We start from the raw sequence: 23,413 nt of genomic DNA on the forward strand, positions 1-23,413 counted from the left end.
CAATCCATCATAGGCCCCTTCTATCCTGAAAAGGGGAAACCCTACCCCATTCACAATTTGCCTTCCCATAGCTTCCGCCCCTTAGCTTCTCCAAAGAGTTTAATCTACTTTCCAAAGTTAACCTTCATTTCACCTCACAAGACTACAAGAAGTTTATTTTACTTCTCATTCCACAGCATTCATGTTCTCTTTCAGGTATCTGTCTATCCGCTGTGACTGTCATGCATGTGATTTATCATAGCACTGGCAGATGACTTGATGTGGGGAGTGTTCGTGCACGAGGTCTTGCATGATGTATGCACATTCTCCGCTTCTTCAGAGTCATATATGATTCTGAAGACAATGCTGTAATTTGAGTTCTCTTCTTATAAACACTGCGTAGAAAGGGCTTTGTCTCTGAAAGTAATTTTCTTCTAATGTTTAAATGAGGTGGGAGGACAAGGCAAAACTTCTTGTAACAATTCATTGGGTGCTGGTTTGTACTTGGTTCCTTGAAGTGAACTCTTAATGTCATAGACATAATCTTTGATCCCTTTCTAAGTCCATCTCCATCCCACAAAATATGCCAGCACTTTTGTGATAAAATAAAACAAACCAAAACCATGGTGTATTTTTGTTAAGTAGGTTTGTAATTTCTTTTTCTGGAGGGTATTTTAGTGGACGAAATAATGTCACTAATACTAAAACCATTACTTTCTTTGTTTTTAAACCCCTTTGATCCTTTAATCTTATCCTCTTGGCTACCTCACCTTGTTTTCTTTGTGTCTGCCCACACCTCTTTGTCTTCTGTTACTTCCTTCCCCTTCTTTATCCGGGGGTTGGAAACCCAATAGGCTTCTGGATATTAACAGGAGAAAACTGCTGCTGGTTCTAGGCTTGCTTTACTTTCTGCTCAGCACTGTGAGTCCCGCCGCCTCCTCCTCACCCATTCCTCTTGCTTGTTTTCTTTTTGGACTATTATCAGCAGTGCTCTACTGTAAAGGGTCTGGTGAAGGGACTGACATTTCACAGGGACCAGAGGTGGGGTCTGTAGTCCTGAAACTGGTAGGACAGTAAGAGGCATGGGCAGATCATGTTCCAGGCAGGAATTATACATTCTTCGTAGACTTTAAAAAATAGTCTGATACTCTGAAGGTGAATATTAGCTAATTGGGGAATACAGATAGCACTGAAGATATGTCTCGTTCTCCTTTCATTTTCTATTTATCACACTACTATTTTTGTGATTGTGCATACTCCACAATTAACTTTGGTAGTGTAGACTTGAAATAAAACCCAACATGTATTAAATGGTTAACTGGATATGTCATTTTCTTTGATCACTTTGAACTTCGCTAATGACACGTTTGAACATCATTAATGGCTATCAGCAAATAAAGCAAAGATTTTTTAGTAGATAAATTTTTTAACTACTAATATAAGGTGTGAGGGTAAGGGAGGGTTAAGTTTGGAGTTTCCCTCAAATCACTGTAATCTGACCCTAGTCCTGAAATGACTATAATGCCAAAAGTCTCTTGGTGAAATGCAACTCACTGTGAATTCTGATTACATTTCCTATTCCCTTCCAAAAAAACAGAAAGGAAATTAAGTTATGTTTGATTACATTACAAAATCCAGTTGGTGTCCGGGCAGTCATGACCACGTCGGAGGCCAAACATGCACATTGCACAGGGCTGCCTCCGGGCTACGAGGCTTAGCCCATGGGCTTGACCTCCGCTTCTTTAGCTGAGCAATTTGTAAGCATCAGGAGAGAGTTAAAAGAACACAACTGTACCTATCTGTTTTCATTATGAACAAAGCAAAAATATCTTTTGTTTATGTGGAATAAATGGAAAATTACATCTCTTGAAACTTGAGTACAATCTGTTTCTTCCTCACAGCAGTGTTACCAATTTCAATATATCAAGTTTCTTAAACATTACTCAATGAAGCCAAGTTTATGTGAGTGGAACAAAGTATACCAGTGATCTATTTCAGTAGTTCTCAATCATTTTGTTTTGTACGCCCCTTTGTTAGTATCACAGGACACTAAAAAAGTTGATTTCTAAAATGCATTGGCTATACAAATCACCTGAGAATTTTGTTAAAATGGAGTTTTTAATTATGGCAGAGAAGAGGCCCAAGGTCCTGCATATTAGAAGCTTCTGATGCTGCTGGACCACATTTGAATACCAGGGTAACACAGCATGTGGCCTCCTAATTTTACCTGTCCCAGGTTGTTGGTAGAATTAATAGACAGATGTAAGCTGTTTCAATGAAACACAAACAAGGCAACCCTGACATTTATTTCATATTCTAAGAACAATATTAGTTCATACTGGATTACAAAGTATGGATTTTGTTATTATTTTATGTTTAAAAATAGTTTAGGAGAATATCTACATATCACCTGAAAGAATGTTTCAGGACACTAGTTTTCCTGATCTTCATTTAAGAAGCTCTTCACTCTATAATGAAACCTGTTAGAAAACACTAACATTCGGATTTAATTGTTCTGGGGTGCAAGACCCTCCAGATGATTTTCTGTTTAGAAGTTACAAAGCCAGGCAAGTATTTAGGGGTGATGCAATCACTCCTCCGGGCAGGGTGGAGTGCTTCTTAGAGAGTGCATATTTATTACAAGGAAATTAATAACATCAATAAAAATAGTGTGAATTCAAGAGAGAGGCAAAGAGAGGAGCCATTATGTGAAGGGCGAAGGTCTAAGGGTCACAGCAATCCAAGAAGAGCTGGGTAACCAAATAGAGGTCTCTCAGGTGTGAGCACCATGGATGAGACAAGTCTTACCCTCTTCATTTCTCATACTGAAACACAAGTAGCATGAAGGCTTAGTAATGGCATGGAAAATGGATGAACAGGGGATAAGGAAAGGATGTTTGGAATGGCATTAGACTCAAAATTAATGCTTAAAAGCAGAATAAATACTATTAAACAACTTAAATCTGGGACAATATTAACATTTGAAAGGGACTCACTATTGCCCAGACCTACAAACTGGGTAGGGAGCACCTTTGCTTGGTACAGTTTGGTGTCTGTGTAGTTAGTGGTTAAGTCTATGCTTGTCAAATCTGGATTCTTGTATCAAAGCAACACAAAAAAATGTAAATGATGACTTCTGGTCAAAATAGAGGTAGACACAATTTGCCTCCTTGCACAACTACAGAGAGAATTGCAACTACTTCTCAAAACAAATAACAATCAGAACTGGCATAAAATTGAACCGTATGGAAGTTTGATAACCAAGGATTTAAAGACACCACATTCATCCAGACAGGTAGGAGAGGCAGATTCACGGAGACAGAGTGTGGCATGGAGAGGTGGTACCCACAGTAGAACTGAGGGACCCACATTCACGTGTGGTGGATAAAAACTGGGGGGGATACCTTGAGAGTGAGTGATCCCAGCCCCAAGGCAGACTGCATAGCCCAGGGTTCCAGCACTGGAGAGACAAATCCCCATAACTTCTGGTTGTAAAAACCAGTGGGGGTTGAGGTGTCAGAAGAAACTGCCAGATTTTCAGGAGAGTTAATTAGAGGGCCTATGCAAACCCATCCACTCTGGGACTCAGCACCAGGGCAACAGCTGGAAGGGTACCAGTCACATATGGGAGTGGGTGAAGTGAGTGGAAAAAGGATGAGTGTAGGGCAAATTTCAAGAAGCCAGGCAGCAGCATTGTCCCCTCCCCAAACCCTCCCCCCACACAAAACCACAAAGCAGTGGAGCAGGTTGCCCCACCCTGGTGACTACCTAAGCCTCCACCCCACACAATTTACAGGTATTTTTTACAGGGAGTCAAAACAGTTCCACCTAATACACAGAAACAAACACAGGGAGGCTGCCAAATTGAGGAGGCAAAGAAATATGGCTCAAATGAAAGAATAGGACAAAACCCCAGAAAAAGAACTAAATGAAACAGAGATAATCAGCCTGTCAGAGGTGAAGTTCAAAACACTGGTGATCGGGATGCTCAAAGAGTTCATTGAGTATGGCAAAAACATAAGGGAGGAAATGAAGGTCACACTAAATGAAATAAAGGAAAATCTACAGGGAAGCCAATAGTGGAGAGGATGAAGCAGAGAATCAAATCAACAATTTGGAACACAGAAAGGAAAAAGCATTCAATCAGAACAGCAGGAAGAAAAAAGAATTAAAAAAATGAGGAGAGGCTTAGGAGATTCTGGGACAACTTCATATATACCAACATCTGAATCATAGTGGTGCTAGAAGGAGAAGAGGAAGAGCAAGAAATTGAGAACTTATTTGAAAAAATGAAGAAAGAAAAATTTCCTAAGTTGGCAAAAGCAATAGACATGCAAGTCCAGGAAGCACAGAGAATACCAAACAATTTGGACTCAAAGAGTACCATACCAAGACATATAATTAAAATGCTAAAAGTTAAAGATAAAGAAAGAATCTTAAAAGCAGCAAGAGAAAAGCAGTTAGTTATCTGCAGGGGAGTTCCCATAAGACTATCAGCTGATTTCTCAAAAGAAACTTTTGGGAAGAGAAGGAGATATTGTGCCATGCTGTCTGTAGTGAGCGAGAGGCTATGTGTCCTCCTCTGAGGATTTGGCCATATGGCCTGAGCAGACATGAGGGTGCAGCCATGTGGTTTGAAAGGATGTAGAAGGCCCTCCTGTCCCTGTGCCTCCACCCTGCCAACCCACCATGAGGTCTGGTGTGCAAGAAGTTGCCACATGGTTTTGGATTAAGACCTGGAGAACATGGCAGCATGGCTGATGGTGCTGGGAATTTCAGAGACCTGCCCAACTAAACACAGATTTGTGCGAGACGCCTGGAATGCTGAACTGTGACTGGGAATGCTGAGCCGTGGACTTCTGCTTTTCTGAAAGATGGCACCTCTGACTGGCATATTCTGAAACTGGTCTGGCTGGCAAAGGGAGGCAGGGTTGTGTATCTTGGGGTGTTTTAAAGGGGAGTAGAACTTAATGGCAGAAATCTGCCCACATTCTGAATCTGTATAACCTTTAAATAAGCAAACCCTTTCCCTTTTCACCAAATTCTTGTATCGGGAATCACTCTTCTTGGCAGTGGGCAATCAGACCCCACAGCTGTTCCAGAACAGCATAGGTAGGGTTCTGTAACAAATTCACAACTATCAACAACTGAATCTAAAAAACCCCCAAAAACCAAACTAAGCAAACAACCAGAACAGGAACATAATCATCAATATGGAGATCATTTGGAGGGCTATCAGCTGGGAGGGAGAGCAGGAAGAATGGGGGAAAAGGTGCAGAAATTAAGAATCATAATGGGTAGGTACAAAATGAACAGGGGGATGTCAAGAATAATATGAAATGGAGAAGCCAAAGAACCTATATGCCTGACCCATGGACACGAACTAAGGGCGGGGGATTGTGGGAGGAAGGGGAGTACCAGGCAGAGGGAGGTAAAGGGGGAAAACATGGGACAACTGTAACAGCATAATCAATAAAACATACTTTAAGGCAGATAAGTGAGAAAAAGTGGTATATGGCAGCACACATGGCCAACATTCAGCACCTTGCATGGGTCTGTTTGAGCACTGGATGAAGGGACCCCAGACAAACAAGACATAACCAGCTGATACAATCCAGCATGCGCTGGGGGGCCAAGAGTCTCTCTAGATACCTCAATTTGGACGTGATAAGCATCATACTCGAAAGTTAACCCTTGGCTCTTTTACAGGGAATACATACTTATAAAGTTTCAAAGGTAATTGTTTTTGTGAACCAGAAACCAAATGCAAGAGACACCTGGTGAATAGTAAATATCTAGACGTTAAGAAACTAAATCTGAACACCTTTATCAGAGAGGCACCACCCAGTTCAGGTGAACAAAAGATTCATGGTTTTCTTTTTCTCAAAGAGTTCACTTCTGTGTGTGTTCTGGTTGTGCTCTTCTTTCAGCTGATAGTGGCTTTTGGTTACAAACTCTTATCCTTCTATCTTCTGCCTGCCTCACAGCTGTTTAAAGTTCCTATTGGCCACCGCTATTATCTCACTTTCAATTCAGCCAGGAGACCCCGTGCCCCTACACAGACAACCCAACTGGAGAGCACTTGCTTCTCTGACTGCTCCTTTCCTTCAGGAAAAGGCTCGTGCAACAAAGGAGGAGTGATACTGTTATGTCATTAAGGAGCTCCTGAAAATGCAACAGACCTGTCCCATGCCACAAAGGGGCCCTTGTGGGCTTGTTTATCTATAGGATGGTGAAAACCTAGGAAGTCACTTTGTTTGACTGGAGTGAAAAGCTTCAAAAGGTCTCAGGCACAGATTTGCTTTCCTTTAAAGAATAAAAAAAAAGATCAAAGGAAGAAAGTATCATCTCCAAATCTCACGTTCCTCCTTCTCTCCTATCACCTCAACAAAAGGCATTAAGCAAACTCTGTGTAATTATTAACTGGTGGAATTTTTACAGTGGTTTTCAACTAGAGTCTGCAATATTTATTTGCCTTTCCTATGCATTTATCTCCCTCATCATTCTGGACCAGAAGTCAGTATTTTGTTTGACGGAGGAGGCCCTACCATGTGGGTGAAAGGAGAGCGCATATTACACCTGTGTATACCAGAAATCACGCAATATACTGTAAACAGTTATACATGCTGATGAGACAAAGATTTACTGACCAAATACTCATGCCATGGTCTTGCCAAATAATCACTGTAAACAGTTGCTTACAATCCCAGCCCCAAAACATCTGAGAACTAACTTTTATTTATTCAGAGGTTTTAAATCAGTTGAGGGTGGAAACTCGTGCTGGAAAAGTTGTGGATTCAGAGTAGGGAACACCAGCACCACTGCTGGGTGTGTGTCTGTGTGTTGTGTGTCCATGCATCTTTGTGTGATGTGTGAATCTGAGGGGGGTGCGTGTATCTCTGGGATTGTTTGTGTGTCTGCATGTGGTGATGGGGAAGCGCTTGGTTTGTAGACCTGCACAGTAAGGCTTTAAGATGGTAACACTTTTAGATCTTAGCTTATAGATTTGAGAACCCCTGATGTACATATGGAACTTAAAAAATTAAGTCTTTATTCGACCTAGAAAATTTCATTACAACACAGCTCAGATCATCTAAAAAACAGAATAAACTGAAGATGGAAAGATGTCTAGGTTGTGACACCCCTTTTTCTAGATAAAAGGAGAAAATAATTCCTGATTACAGTTCAGGAACTTCAAATTGCAGGGGAATGTAGGACGAGATGGCAGAAGTACACGTTCTGCCCTGAGATACCAGCATATATAAGAGGCTTTTGACTAGAGGTGTTATGATTAAGCCTCTGCCCTGACCACCCAAACTCCAGCACTAGTCCCTCCCACACATACTGTTCAATGAGGATGTGAAGAACTGCTGCTCTGATGGAAATTTTTTCACAGCTTAGGGCCCCCAATCAAGGAATCTACTGAAATGCTCACTTGGACATTTCAATGCTCCTTCCCAAACTGATCCTGAGAACATTTTGCAATTTCAAGTATACTTACAGTGACTGAAGGCTTCGCAAGTTCTGTAGCGCTTCCGTGGGAACCTGCCTTAGGTGATTATTCTGCAGCATGCTGCACATTAAAACAAATACAGAGAAATATTAAAGAAAGTTAACCATAATGAACAATAACTGGCCATAGCAGTCAGGCCCTATTCTAGGTGTCAGGGAAACAGCAGAGCATCAGACAAAGCCTCGGCCCTTGGGGGGCTCAAGTTCCTGTGGGGAGTAACAGATAATTAAAATGAATGAATCAGTATATAACATCAGACAAGTGATAAGTTCTATGAATAAAAAACAAAGCATGGATTTGGGATAGGTGGTAACAAAGAGGGAGAATTTTTCTTAAAGGTGGTTATGGAAGGTCTCTTTTAGTAGCTGATATTTGATTAGCGAGCAGAATATCTGGGAGAGCTACTGAGGAAGTGGGAAGAGCAAGTGCAAAGGACCTGAGGTTGGAGCTTGCATTACTTGTTAAAGGAGCAGCAAAAGATCAACTGTAACTGGGGAGGAATGAGTGAGAGCAAGAGATTGGGAGAGGGAACCTGAGGCTATCACATGGAGAGCTGGCAGGCCATGATAAACCTTTATTTTAAATTTGAGGAGAAACTCTCAGTGAAAGGGTTAAGTGGGAAATAATGGGATCTTATTTACATTTTTAAAGGATCACTCAGGTGACTATATAGATTAGACAAAATGGAAATAAGAATAATAGTAGGAGGTGACTAAAGATATTCTCCCTTCTTGTTCGTGGTCATATTTTGATATTACATTCTTTTTGTGAAGTATTTCACCTTTGCTCCCCTAGGTTCAACAGTTCTTTTCAGAACATGGGGACTACAGAATGGAGACAACTGGCCACAATGTAATAAAAATGTATCATTGCTAGTGGGGAAATAGCATGGAAAAAATTCCCATTAGATTCCTTATATTTTGCTACCTTATTCATGAAATGACACAATAATGTTACAGCCCCTCCATCCCCCTGAGTATTTCATGGTCCAAGTAAGCCAGAGGCAAAAGACTATTTTAGGAAAGCAGACACTCTAAAGAAAATGTTCTGCCTATTAGGTCACAAACTTATATTTGGATTTCAGGAACAATTTGCCTGGTTCCCCCATCTCCTGAAGTTTCTTTTCAGTAGATGATTAGCTGGGGTTCAGCTCCATGAATGTCTAACTTGTGAGGAATCTCTGCTTACTGTACAATTCTCAGGTTGCATGGTGTATGGTATGACTAAGGTATGGCATGGGTTCTTGAACCTGAATACCTCTTCCCTGTCACTGGCAGTGTGGCCTGAGGCAAATCACCGAATCTCTCCCGGCCCAGTGACCGGTAATTATATCTATCCCCCACCCACCTGGGCTTATTGTGACCATCCAATGAGTTAAAGTAAGTACAACAATATCTGCCGAATAGTAAGCAATCAATAAAGTTTGGCTCTTTGTGTATGAATTGATGAACCCCTTCTCAAAATTAATGGTAGAGTAAGATTGTACTGAATGTGACATTTTAATTGAGAAAATAAAATCAACAGCAGCAACAATAAGACCTATGCCAGTGTTTCTCAAATTTTAGGGTACCTCAGAATCCACTGAAAGCTTTAAGTCATGGTTTGCTGGGCCCCACTCCAAAGTTTACTGTTCAGTAGGTCTGGGTAGGGGCCAGAGATTTTGCATTTCCAACAAACTCCCAGGTGATGTTGGTGCTGCTGGGCAAGGCGCCACACACTGAGGCCCACCCTATGCTATGCTAAGTATTTCTGATGGAATATTTCCACATGTGCTTGAGGCTGGCTACATTGAGCTTGGAGATAAGTCCTAAATTTTAAGTCTTGGGAAGCAAATCATTTAAGCTCCTTGACCCTTGATCTTCTATCTATTTAATGGGAATAAAATAATATCTGATTAATAAGGTATTTAAGAATTAAAATATAAAGGTGTTTATTATACTTTAATAAATACATAAGAGCTCATATACAATATGATATGAAAAATATTTGGAGGTCATAAAATGTATGCTTTTCTCACCATGGCTGAGATTCTGTTTTCTAAGGAATGTAATTGTGTCACTTGTATTGCAATAGTTTTATTCAAATAATTTCATTATGTTAAACTTGAATTCAATTAACATTTCATAAGTTGTTATGAAGAGTCTCAAAATATATTAATTCTTTACAAAGTCAAGTTTGAGGGAGATCTCACATTTCACTGGTCAATTAGGAATTTGGAAAGACTGTAGCTTGAATTCTGTATGTTGCATAATTTACCTGAACATCAAAAATTTACATTTCTGTTATTTTATACTTTTCTGAGTCATTTTATTATATGACTTTACCTTCATAGAAATGTTTTCTACATCATACATTATTGAATGAGGAATTTCATGATGATAAGATACAGATAATGAACTTAATCAATGTTTAAACTTCATAGGTAGTATATTACTGGTACAAAGTGTATATTGAATTGTTCTTCTATACTTTGCTGACCAGTGAAAGTATTAATATGTGGTCTTCCTAAAATATCATAAAACTGGGGTAGAAGACAGTAGATATTTAGATTGTTTTCCTCATTAAAGAGTTTCAAAATTTCTCAGTAACTTTATATATATGGCCTCATAAAATGGAACTTAAACTTAATTAATAAGTTTTAAAGCTACTTTTGACTTACCTCCCAACAATTTAATTTTTTTGCATTCTTTTTTTAAAATTTTCATTTTAATTGTTGTTCAAGTACAGTTTTCTGTCTTTTATTCCCATCCCAGCCCACCCCCAACAATTTAATTTTTTAACTACTTCTACCAATAAAACACCAGAAATCTAATTAAAAGACATTTAATTTCTCTAAATAAAGAACTTTTGTTTAATTACTTTCAAATGACAAAACAAGAGCAAGATACCTATCTCCATTGCATTCTTATAAGTCTCCAGTGAGTTAATTAGAAAATTGTATTTTTGTTTAAAATATTCCAGTGGGAGACAAAACAATTAAAGGGTTTACAGCACCATAGAGTGCAATTAAAACAGAAAGCATTCCCAACATGTCTGCTGATTTCTTTTGCAAATACTCTTTTATTCACTACATTGGATATAAGTAGAATATACATGAACTGAATATGGGTTTAGCCACTTATAACTTCATTTTTTTTTCATTCCCATATGGGGAGGAAAACAAAATGAAACAATTTCTCTAGAGACAAAGGATGACTTTATAGTTTCTTAATTTCTTTCCCTGAAGAGCTTTAAAATATTCACTATTCCATACAACATCCCCATGTGACTGTAACCGTACAATTTTTTTGTTACCTTTTCTGCTAACAGGACTAAGTAAGAATATGGGCAGTGAGTGAAGCAGAGGGAGAGGAGATAGTATATTGAAAGAGGACTTCGTAACAACTGATGGCTTGATCCTTAGGCATTTCTTCTGCCTAACTGTCCTGTGTGTAGGTATCAGGAAACTACCAAGGCTCTATTCTGGGCCTGTGTGGGAATGAGGAAACTTTGGCTAACTGTGACCTTTCTACTGCTTACTTTTACCCATCACCTCTGCAAGGTTTGGATCTGGTAGAGGGTGGTGGGAAAGGAGCCACTCCTTGACCAAATGGCCTACACGAAACATGAACCTTTGTTGAAGACAGCGTGGTTCAGAATCCCACTGGGCTGGGTATTTTCGAATACAGAACCAATAACTTATTTTTCATGAAGGTCAATATTTACAGGGATAATAATCTTAAACATCAGCAACCTTCTAGAGCTCACAGTAACAAGTTTGTTTATTAAATAGTCTGAGCCAAGGATGGCTGCTTCTCTCTGCATTGCCCATCTCAATGGATTGCATTACTATTATCTTTCTCTCTTTTTTTCCCATATGCTCTCCTTACCCTCCTTATACTGGTCAGGGTCCCAGACAAATGTTAATTTTATATTGTTTTTCTCATCATGAGACAATATAATCAGTTATTTCTTTCTCCCCATGACTGTTGGGCTTTATAAAACATTTGAGAGTTTCCATGAGGGTAAGGGCAGGTCTGTCTTGTTCAGCATTTTACCTCCAGCACTGTGGTTCTCAGTGCTTTTCGACTCAATTTTCCCTCTAACAATAAATATTCTGTAATACTTCATCTATTATACTAGATAAAGTTCATAAAAATATGACCTGTCTACATACATCTTTTAAAAGAAAAAAGTCAACATAGTGTACTGCTCTAACTGTATTTATAAAGAAGAAATAAGAGTAATTTATAATTAAGTGATATATGTATCACTTTATACATGATGCTTACATGTGACTATCCTAGGAGCATTTTTCTGAATGAGTCAGATGTCTGTCTGTCTTTTTAATGAATAAGGTTGGGTGTGAGAAAAATAACATGATCAGAAGCTATTCTGTACAGGAACAGGGCAATGAGAATAGATGTCTAGACAGATGTTAGGGTAAGAAGTAGAGTTAAGATGTATCATACACAACACATGTATTATAAGGAAAAGGAGGAAATAGCCCTTATTAAAATAAACATGGCATGCCAAGACAAATTACAGATGTTGCAGTGGAGAAATGAGGAAGTGTGACATTCTTACAAATGAACATGGATATTCCCACAAATAAGTGCTTCTTGTCAATGAGTGGTGTCAAAATAATTCTCTTTCAGGACAAGACAGGGCTTAAGTATCACAAAAAACATTTATCCTATCTAAAAACTCCATCATACACTGAGGCAAACATGGGTCTCTGGCCCTTCAAGAGACCCTGGAGAATATAGTTCACAGAGGCAATGGGACATCAAGGCTGAGACAGGAAAAGAAATAGGCATGAAGCTGCCCTCACAGAAGCTGGATACTGGAAGAGTAAGATTTTTTAAAAAGCAACAGGCCACCCCCAAATAAGTAAATCATTATATAATTGTCACAATATAGATTTTGCTCCAAAAAATTTAAAGGGCATAATACAAAACATTTATAAAGCGACCTTTGTTAATAAAATTCAATGAGAGCTCTGTGATTCATGTTTCCCTACTAATTTAATGATAATTATTTTTAAGAAGAAGTTTAACATCTCCATGGTTATATATTTTTTATTGTTTTTTGGTGTTTGGGTATTTGTTCTACTGCACTAACAGCATTTTCAACTAAATACGTGGTTAGAAATCATGTAATATGTAATCATGTAGAGTAGATATGATGCAAAAATTGAATTAATCATTCAATCATTTTGAGAGATTATATTTATTCCATTTATTTTTTCCATACAAACTATTAGTCTTATGCAGAACTTCTTGGAAAAATCTTTCAGTATTATTAGGTATGAAAGTATTACTGATTTACATTTGGGTGGAGGGGCAGCCCAATGTCAAGTGTGATGTGACAGATGCAACTCTTTATGCTGGGCTGAGCTGCACGGCACATGACAGTTTACTTGTGTGTATCAAATGGAAAACCAAAGATGCACTCACACATTTCTAAAACTACCACCATTGTTGAGAACCATAGCTCTAACACTGAAATACTTTCTAAATATTTGGTAGCTGACTTTGCTCCTTGGATATTAATCTTTAAGTAAGCAAAGTAAAGGGAAGAGTATATACAATTCCTGGCAGGGGTCTTATTCCTTCTGACTCCTCCTCACCTTGACAGTGATCTAGCTAAACCGAGAAGTCCAAACATGCCACTCCATTGCTTACAGCTCTTTTTTCACTTCTCATTGTGCCTAGAATGTAATATTGTCCATGCTTTTTTGACAGGATATATGGAATTCTTGTGACCAGGACTCTTTCTACTTCTCTGGGCTCTTCTCCAGATACTCTCCACCTTCTCCTAAATGCTCGAGCAGCTTGTTCATCCCAGGTATTTCTTCTCACTGTCTCTGTGCGTATAGTCTCCTCAGCCAGCCACCTTATTTGTTTGGCTAATTCTTAGTTGTGCTTGAACATTCAACTCCTAGGTCATTTCTTTGTGAAAACATTTCTCCTAGGAAGCTGAATTTTAACCATCAGACTGGACTAAATTCTTCCCAGCCTCTGTAGTTCCACAGTGCCCTACACAATTCTAGACACACATTCTAGAAGAATCAGAGGTGATCTATTTGTCTGCCTTGGTCCCACTATCTTGATCCCATGATCTACCACTAGATTATAAGCTCTTTCAGGCATGGCCCACACTTATTGATCATCGTATTTCCAGCAGTAATTTGTTCAATAACACTTCGAGAATCACACTCACCAGCATTTGCTGAACCTCTGACTCTATAGGAGACAGGAGACATTGATTAGTTAGGAGAAGATTAATGAGAATGTCTAACTAAACACCACATTTCATTTTTTTTTTCTGGTGGAAAAGGTACATATAAAAATGACAAGCTTGAGGTTGAACCTATGATTTTCATTGTTAATTCAGATTAATCCAAAGCTCTCTAAAGTAGTCAGGCAAAGTACACCATAGGAAGCAGCAAGGTGTGAGCAGAAGTATTCAGGGTACATAAAACCTGCTGACAGATAGAAGACCATATTTTTTGTTTAGAATACAACAAATACTATATTAATAAACATGTAGCATTAGTTCTAAATACAAAATGAAGAAAAGTTGACAAGTCTAGAAACCCCTTGTTCTCGTTGGATCATTTTTTCAACAAATATTTCTTGAGTGTCTACATGATTCAGGCACTGTTCTAGGAGCTGGGGAGAGACAAGTAGTCAAGACACACAATATCTCCAAGTTTATGGATGTTTAGGGTAGTATGATAAAATTAGAAATACATTATTAGAAAATTAAGAATGTCAAAAAATTCATTCTAAACTAAGCAATTTAAACATGAAAATTCAAAAATGTAAAATAATTCTACATAATTATATCTAGTGTATATCTAGTTCATAGCTACTCATATTATATAATTTACATGTTTTCACATTATATCTTCACAGTTCACATCTAGTTATGATGGCTGGAGATACATGCAGACACTGCAGACACACATACACGCATATACTCTGGCTCAGTGCATCTGATTTACATTTTGTTTAGTGAATTGAAATAATCAGTTCCAGTGTAACTAATTTAACAAGTATCCCAATTCTTAGCAGTACATAGGTTGACACAGGAAATGCATCACTTTATTTGTCTTATCCAAACTTGATTTATGTGATGCATCTTGAAGGGCTCCAAATATTTTGCTGTGTTCATGCAGATATATGTGTCCTGATGTTGGTGCTATAATTCAGAATTCTACCACATAATGAATTATCATTAGGCTTTGGCAATATGACAATTTAAAAATATTCTGCCTAATAGAAAAAATAATTCAAGGCTGAGGGGACCAGACCCAATCACTTAAGCAGACCAAAAATGGTTCTGCTGTTGAATTTGACTTTTAACAAATTTAATATTTAATAAATATTAAACTTAAATCATCCATGTATCCCTGAGGTGAATAAAATGTAATTTCCACTGTGCAAAATAAACCAATGCCTTTTTGGAGTATATTAACTTTTATATCAAAGAAAGGAAATAAAGTTAGGATATTTTCTCTGAGAAAATTTTTCTGCTCTGACTTTCAACTTGTGTTACTTATTTTTTCAACCTAGGTGCCTCCTTTTTTCCTACACAGAATAAACTGAAAGGAAATTAAACAATGGGTACTCAATGAAGGAGGTAGTCAATAGTAATGAGGTTTTTGATAAACAGATTGGGAAGTTGGACATTAAATAAGAAAACCCATTTTTACATGCCTCAGTGAATTAACGTTTCTCAGTTACTCAGTGTATCTACAATCACTAGGCTTTTCCACATCTACTTACAATTGCAACATAAACTTGGTATTTTTTTTAGCTAATCCTTATTCATAAGGAAACAAACTTTGCAAATGGCTTGAAGATGTGATCTCATTATGTTAGCATGGTGACTTCTTCACTCGGTGATCGAATGACTCAAGAAACTCTCCCCAACTTCACAACACACACACACACACACACACACACACACACATGCATACATACACAAAAATTGGAAACATTCTTTTAAAAGTGTGAGTTGATAAATTGGCTATTTACAGGCAAACAATTTTAGATATTAAAGTTAGAAAAAGAGAGATGATTTTTTTTTTCATACAAATCCAATCAGGTATAATATTGGTCTATGGTACCAATGAAGGTAGACTTGAATTCAGATGAATTATTATATGGCTCCAAACAGCTTATTAGAGGAACTCAGTCTTTACAAGTTAATTAGCACCCACTTACCACAACAGTTAGAAATACAACAAATAACACCCGGTTTACTTACAGAACTTTCAGACTGTAAAGACCAGCAAAGGCTCCCTTGGGAATGTATGTCAACGAGTTTCCAGCAAGACGTCTGTGGGTTTTAAGGGAGAGGAGAGAGAGTGAGCATAGCTCTCTTCATGCGGAATTCATTTAGTTGTTAAAAAATTACAATACAATTATGTTCAAACCACAAATGCCAAAAACAACTGTAAAAAACCTTGTTTTGTTATAGTTTGTGAAAAATTTCTGTAAATTTCTAATAAAAAAGCTAGCAAAAATGTACCTAAGAAGATACATAATAAATGTAATTATTTTACAGAAATAATTTAATAGCTTACACACTATATATCTGTACCTATATCTATCTATCATCCATCTATCTATCTATCTATCTATCTATCTATCTATCTATCTATCCTCTAACAATTTTTTATACAAAAGCTAGGCAAGGGGATAGGGCGCAACGGGAGGTGGTAGCAAGGGCGAAGGGCTGTCGTTACAGATGAGATGGTGGGAGAAACGTGTGCTGAGAGGTCGCTTCAGCAGAGGTTTGAGCCCAGCAGGCGTCTGTGTGAGAACAGCACCACAAAAGCCCTGAGGGGGCAGTGTGCCTGGTAGGGTCCAAAACCGAAAGGAGGCCAGCATGGCTGGAGTGGAATGACCAGGGGGAGAATGCCAGCAGGTGAGGCTGAGGAGGTGTCCAGGGCCATTCCACGCAGGGCTTTGGAGGCCGGAATAAGGACGTGGAGAAGGGGAGTGAGGTGCTCAAATCTGAGTTTTAAAGGGGTCCTTCTGGTGGGACCTTTCTTCTTGTTTATTTTACAATGAAAAAACATTTCGATTACAGTTTATGTTCAGTATTATTCTGTATTAGTTTCAGGTGCTCAGCATAGGGGTTAGACAATCACATACTTTTCTAAGATGGGAGCGTTTTCAGAGGGAGAAGAGAGGCGAGAGTGAAAGCGCGGACACGACGAGAATTAAGACGCCGGGCACGGGTGCAGCGCAGCCGTGGTGGAGGCGGCGAGAGGTGTGGGCTTTGATGTGGAGGAAGAAATCCAACCTGACAAACCACTAGGGTCAAGGGGAAATGTAAGCTGCCAAAAAAAGAGTAACATTTTATATTTATGGTTACATTACAGATAACCTGCATGCATTTGGTTAGTTTTCCCAAGTTCTACACATAATACTGAAGTAATGAACTGTGTGTTACCGTGACATAAAAGAGTTGCTTATTGAACTAAGAAACACTCAGGCTAGTTTGATGATCAAGCTGGTTTACGTGATCAGACTAAGCTGACGAGCAGCTGCTTAGGGACGGCCCAAAAGTCCCTAAACTGTCCTGTTCACAGCCATGACTTCAATAGCACGTTTTCGAATTCTGAAGTGTGGCCTTGAAATGGGGACTTCATGCTCACTGCTGCTCTGACATTGAGCAGCGTGATGGTTTCTGAGACATTGACTCGGAACTGAAAAGGAGAGAGTGAAATTTATTTATGTTTTTACTTTATTAGTTTATTTTTTCATTTTTATTTTTTTTACCTAAAGTTTTCTTTTTTTACTTTATTGGTTTAAATTACCATCAGGGTAAATACCTTTCTGTTACATTTCTTGAAACATAACTTACTTCAAATGAATTGTTTTTCTTTCCGGGCTAGGACAGTGAGAGACCCTGCATCTGTGTTCAGAACTAATTTGGGGGACCACCGACCTGTATTATCAGGGGAGTGTGTCTTAAAGCAAAGGAATTTATAATGTGCTGTTGGCTATTTGCTAGGCTGATGGAAGATCTATCTCACTGACAAAAACAACAATTTAAGGAAGTTATTGCCTTCTTCCCCTCTTATTTCTTTGCTGTGTTGGATGGTTTTAGTAATTTTAAACTATAGAAAAAAAAAACCCTTTCAAATGAGCATACAAATAGTGAGAACTGCACACGAATCTTTCCTGTGATGATTTGAACTAACAAATCCCTGGGCAAATGCATTCTGGCCCTAGAGACCAACACACCAATTGGCTGAAAGGTGTTTTTTTCTTCTCTCTGTTTCTAAAATGACTTCATGGGGATCTCTCTTTCATCATTTTCATTTCTACAAGAAGATACAACTTCATAAGAAAAACTTTTTATATCATGTGAAAAAGGTCCTACTCCCATACTGTGCCACTTTTACTAGTTTTACTGACTTAACTGCCACTGAAGAGAAAAAGAAATCATTAGATTCCTCTTCAAATGAATCAAATAATTAGATGCTTTTGTGCTATACCAACTAACTAAAATAGTTTTGAGAATGTATGTTTTTTTTAATCTCTACAGTAATTTGGATCTCTAAAATAATCTAAAGGTTTGTGTGTGTGTGTTTGTGGTTCATTTTGTAAATGGAGGAACCAGAGCAAAGGAATCATGTGGGTTCATATTCCTCCGCCCTGGACACTGGCCTGGAGAGGGAAAGGTATGTGTGGATAAAATGGGGTGAGCACTGATAGCAGAAGGGATGCTTGACCCTGCTTTCTGATTGGCACCCTTGGGACAATTACTGTGCAAGGAAGAATGGTCCAACATGGGTAGCCTCAGCCAAGGTCCAGAGGCAGACTAGCATTTTCAGAGCTAAGCAAGGGGGCCAGGTCAGTTCTACCAGCCCTCTTAGATCAGTTCTTGAAAGGACTCTTTTGACTTCTTTTAGTTGTTTTGTGGGGTATTTTTCTTTTCCTTTTTGATTTTCTTTCTTCTCACCATGAATTTACTGTGAGACTTAAAGCAAATCATTTTACCTTCCTGAGTCTCATTTCACTTATTAAAAAAAAATAGAGTTCTTCCACCAAGGTCTTATTTTTCTGCCCTAAAACTGTTTTTATGTTACATATGTATTTCCTGCTTACCCTTATTCTTTTCTCTCATCCACCCTGCTTTTCCTTCTTGTTTTTATTTTAAGATTTCTTATTGCATATCACTAACATTTTAAAAGCACTTTGCCATACTTTGTATCAGGAGGTTGATTAGAGATTATTATTATCCACTCTTTGCAGATAAAGATACCAAAGCTCAGAAAGGTTTTATGTAAAACAAAAAACATTGTTGCTTTCTGATTGCATCTAAGTAATCTAGTCTTTTCTTATAGAGCATGGAAAGTATTTAACAACAGTGCTACTTAAATAGTCAGTAGAAAGAACTTGAATATGATGTCCTTATGATTTAAAAGAAGACCTTTCAGATTACTTGGCAAATTCATGCTGGCTCCTAAAAATTACTGCTTTATTTTCTAACTTTTACAAAGTACATGAAACTTAGAGGGTGCATATTTTAGATATGCTAAATTAACTTGTTCTAGAAATTTGGTGAAGGCTAACAGCAGGATGACCCTTGTCTATTTCCAGTTTTCTGGTACTATTTTCCTTCTCTGTGATTTTTCCAATGTTAATTTCAGTGAATCCATTGATATTTCTGAATTTCCTTTCACCCTTCTGTGTTATAATTCACCGAATAACTGTAAACTACCACTTAAATGTAAAATTTCTAAAGTTTCTTATCTCTTCTGGTGTCAAAATATTCCCATTTGGAAAAAAAAACACCTAAAATAAAGTAAACCAAAACCATAAAAAATACCCCATAATAATATTGTAATTAGAGACTTTCAAAAGACAATAAAATAAAGAAAATAAACAAACATAATAGTCAATTAACATAAACTGTCCATGATTCTATTTCACTGATTAAGTGCTCTCATTTTTGGGGAGGGGTCACCAGATTCACAGGTTTGGCTTTGGGTTTATCCACATAGAAGCTAGGGTCTGGGTCATCCAAGAGTGAGGTACAGATAGGATGAAACACAAAGTCAGCTGTATTCTGCTAATCTTGCCTCTGCTGGCAGTAATGCATTATTGTAATTGACCAAGCTCATCTGTGGTAGGTTACAGGGGTGTCCAGCCTTTTGGCATCTGTGGGCCACAATGGAAGAAGAGTTGTCTTGGACCACACATTAAATAGATTGTGACATGTAACCACGCAAAAAAAATCTCATAATGTTTTAAGTAAATTTACAATTTTGTGTTGGGCCTCATTCATAGTCTTCCTGGGTTGCATGCGGCCTGTGGGTCACAGGCTGGACACCCATTCCCATGCTAGTCAGCAGGGCCCAGATACTTACAGTTTAACCCTTTGCAGTTCATTTTTTGTTAAGGTTTGCTGAAGCCTACTCAGCAGCAGCCTTGAATACAAAGATTATGACATTCTATCAACTGGTTTTCTTCCCATTGAAAAAAAAGTGTCTTTCCTAATATGCCATAAAAAATTGCAATTTTTTAAAACTGTGGTATCCTCCCACCACAAGCTAAGCATATTTAATCGGTGAAATCCAGCCAAAAATCTTCTTCTTTTTGGATATCACTAGTTTATTATAAAAGAGACATGGAAATGATTTACATGAATGATTTCAGAACTTCAGTGGGATGGGCAGCTTCATGTGATGCCATTGACATTGATTTATTTCAGTCTACATACTTTCCAAGAATGTTACCATCTCTAAGTAAGACATAACCCTTTCATCTAGAACTACTTGGATGCCTCCATATTCTGGAAGAACTTTATCTCCGACTTCCACTCTAACTGGTTGAATCTCCCCACCCCTTCCTTTGGAGCCCAAGTCAACAGCTATTATTGTTGCTTGCAATACTTTTCCTTGAGATTTTTCTGGAAGCATAACACCTCCTTTGGTTACAGTTTCCACAATATTCTTTTCAACCAATACTTGGTCAAAGAGAGGAAGAAAGTTTCTAAATGCCTGTCTTACCACGCTCTTGAACTGAGGCTGCAAGGAGAGACTGGCAGTCCATCACGCTGGACACGTGAACTTGGGAAAAGGCTGCCCGGTGCACAGGAATGTTCACCCCACCCTCACCTCTCCCCATGAGAGAGGGCTGCGTGCCCAGATTTGTCCTGCGGGCTCTGCACTGGCCACTGTTGCTACGACCAGGAGATGGAAAATGTCCTTTTTAAAACAGTGTATTGTTGAACTGTCCATTTTGTTTTCATTAGATAGGATAAAAAACGTCAGATTTCAAATTCAAGGACTAAATCAATGAACTCTTCAGGGCAACAGGGGGATCCTTTTGTGGGCATACGCTCGATGGTGTTTTTAACCAGAGACTAATGAAATTGAATTTTCCACTCCTTTCTGAAGTCTTCCTTAATTACCTCAGTCCACAGTCAACTTTCCTATTGGACGTATTCTATACAACATTGTCTCTTTTGTATGTAGTTTGCCCCGATCCAATTGTAACCTTCTAAGGTCAGGAATCTTAACGGCCTGCCCAGAGCAAGAAGCTGAATCAATATTTATTGATCAATCATTTGCTCTTGTTTCCAAAGACAGTCAGTTGGCCATAGGGCTAAAGTTGCTTCAGGTCTGACCTAGCTATTCCAAGTTGGCTCCCAGGTTTGTTACATGACCAGATCAGAAAACAGCTGAAGAATACTCCTTCATTATTTATCAAATTTAAATCCGTGTGTTTCTTTGAGCACTTTCAGTATGGTATGCACAATGCTTTTAGGCTACAGATAGTACCTACCCTTTATTAAACAATTCATAACTCCCAGGCACAATGTTAAATACTTTATGCACATTGTGATATTTAACTATTGTAATCATATTAAACAAGCGACATGATATCTCCCCTCTTATGGACAGGAAAGTGAGCCTAGGAGAGGTCAAGCTATTTCCTCATGCTTACCTGGAAAAGTTTACACAAGAGAATTTAGTTCAGTGTAGCATTTTGGTTCTAAAATTTGGGTTTTCAAACCATAACTCTGGTTAAAAGTAAGTTGGTCTGGAGCTTATGTTGGTCTAAAACAGAAATAATGCAAGGACACAAATGGCTGAATTACTATCCACAAGAAAACTGTTGTTCATTGCTTCTTTTTTAAAATTTGTTTTTAAGGATTTTATTTATTTTTATTTTTAGAGAGAGGAGAAGGGAGAGAAACATCAATTGGTTGCCTCCCATACACACCCTGACTGGGGATGAAACCTCAACCTGGACATGTGTCTTCACCAGGAATCGAATTGCTGGCTTTCTGGTTTTGGGGAAGACTTCCAACCACCTGAGCAACACCGGTCAGGGCTCACTGTTTCTTATTCAAAGTCCTCCTCTCACTGGCTTCCAGATTCTGTTCAGTCTTACCCCTGACAGGTTGTCTTTCTTTTTCTTGCTAGCCCTCTTGTAAATTCTCATCCTCCAAAATAGATGATCCTCACCCTCTGTCCTCACGCCTTTCCCCCCTCTGTCTAGTGCCGCTCAAACGTCAGTGTGTACTGCCATTGCCTTAGAAGCCATAACAAATTCAGAGCCCCAGGCCTCAACCCAGACTTATGAATCAGAGTTTCTTGGAGGAAGGAATCAGAAATCTGCATTTTAAATAAGCAGTAGTCCAGGTGATTTTTAATAGGGGAAGGGAAAGACACTGGGAAAGACAGTTATACCCTCTCTCAAGGTCCTCATCTAGCCTAGCACCATCCACAATCACCTCTTTGTAAATGATTCCATCATTCTCTCTAGAGCAGGCTCATCACGGCCCAGGCCCCCCTTCTCACTGCGTTATTGACATTTGCAGTGGGCTGTCCTGCTGGCGCTTGACACTTAGTACATCCAGAACCAGACATCCTCTTGCCTTTGAAATACTGGTTGTTCCTCTTGAATTTTCTGTTTCTATTGACTGTGCCTCATCAGTCTCCTGCTACCTGATCTCAAAACCTCCTTCAGAGTCATCTCTCACCTTCAGAGCTCCTTTTCAGTGCTGACACCCAGCATTCAATCACTCAATCAATGAGTCCCTGACTGTCTTCCTCTGCTGTGAGCTTCCATAGCAGAGGAAGATCCCAGCAGATCTCAGCAGATCCCTGAGGTCCCAGTGGGTCTCAGCCTCTCCACCCCATTGACTATAACAAGTGATATCTGAGTTTCCACTGAGCCCCAACAAATCAGAATCTCTGGGAATGATCTCTATTAATTAGTAGTTTTAAAAATACTCCAGGTGATCCTAATGCATATTCAAGGCAGGAAACTGAAATAGATCTCACATAGTCTACTATTGATAAACTAACCTAGAGACCTTTGTGGTCTCCATCCCCAGAGACAATGATTCACTCAAGTGTTGCAAGAATTGGGAGAGGTTGTTAGTTGATGGATTTTAACAGTTATCCAGAAGAGACAATAAGACCCGGAACTATATGGTAATAAAAATAGAGTAAACAAGTGGAAAGACAATGTAGAATGATGAGGTTAAAGACTTGGGAATGGTTGATAGAGAGGGCAATAGATGAAGAATGACAGACACGGTAATCACTGGATAATCAGAATGCTGCTGGCAAGCAGGAAAGGCAGGGGAAAGCTTTTGAGGTGGGGAGGCTCTGATGAATTCGGTCCCATGCTGTTAAGTTTCGAAGTATTGTGGAGTAGGTGGAGATGTCACTTAGGTAGCTGATGATTCTCAAAGTGTGTTCCCTAGAGCAGCGGTATTGGCATCCCCTGATAATTTGCTATAAATGCAAATTCTCGACATCCTCCCTTCTGAAAAAGCTCTGGTGGGGACCAGCAAGGTGTGGTTTAACAAGCACTCCAGGTAAGTGTGGGGACCACTCAGAATTTGAGAATCACTGTCCTGGAGTAGTCCTAGAACTTTACCATCAGA

At 38.8% G+C, this 23,413-nt stretch overlaps 1 protein-coding gene across 1 annotated transcript in view; it reads right to left on the reverse strand.

The window, feature by feature from the left end:
• Window positions 1-23,413, reverse strand: part of LGR5 (leucine rich repeat containing G protein-coupled receptor 5) — a 143,398-nt gene that overhangs the window by 56,127 nt on the left and 63,858 nt on the right. The window contains exons 3-4 of the mRNA XM_045829364.1: window positions 15,752-15,823; window positions 7,481-7,552 (exon numbers count right to left, since the gene is read on the reverse strand). Coding sequence (XP_045685320.1) covers window positions 7,481-7,552; window positions 15,752-15,823 — 144 coding nt within the window. The remainder of the gene's footprint in view (window positions 1-7,480; window positions 7,553-15,751; window positions 15,824-23,413) is intronic.

The sequence above is a fragment of the Phyllostomus hastatus genome, unplaced genomic scaffold (assembly GCF_019186645.2).
Source record: "Phyllostomus hastatus isolate PE091 unplaced genomic scaffold, TTU_PhHast_1.1 phas_scaffold_93, whole genome shotgun sequence".
In the NCBI taxonomy this organism is placed as follows: Eukaryota; Metazoa; Chordata; class Mammalia; order Chiroptera; family Phyllostomidae; genus Phyllostomus; species Phyllostomus hastatus.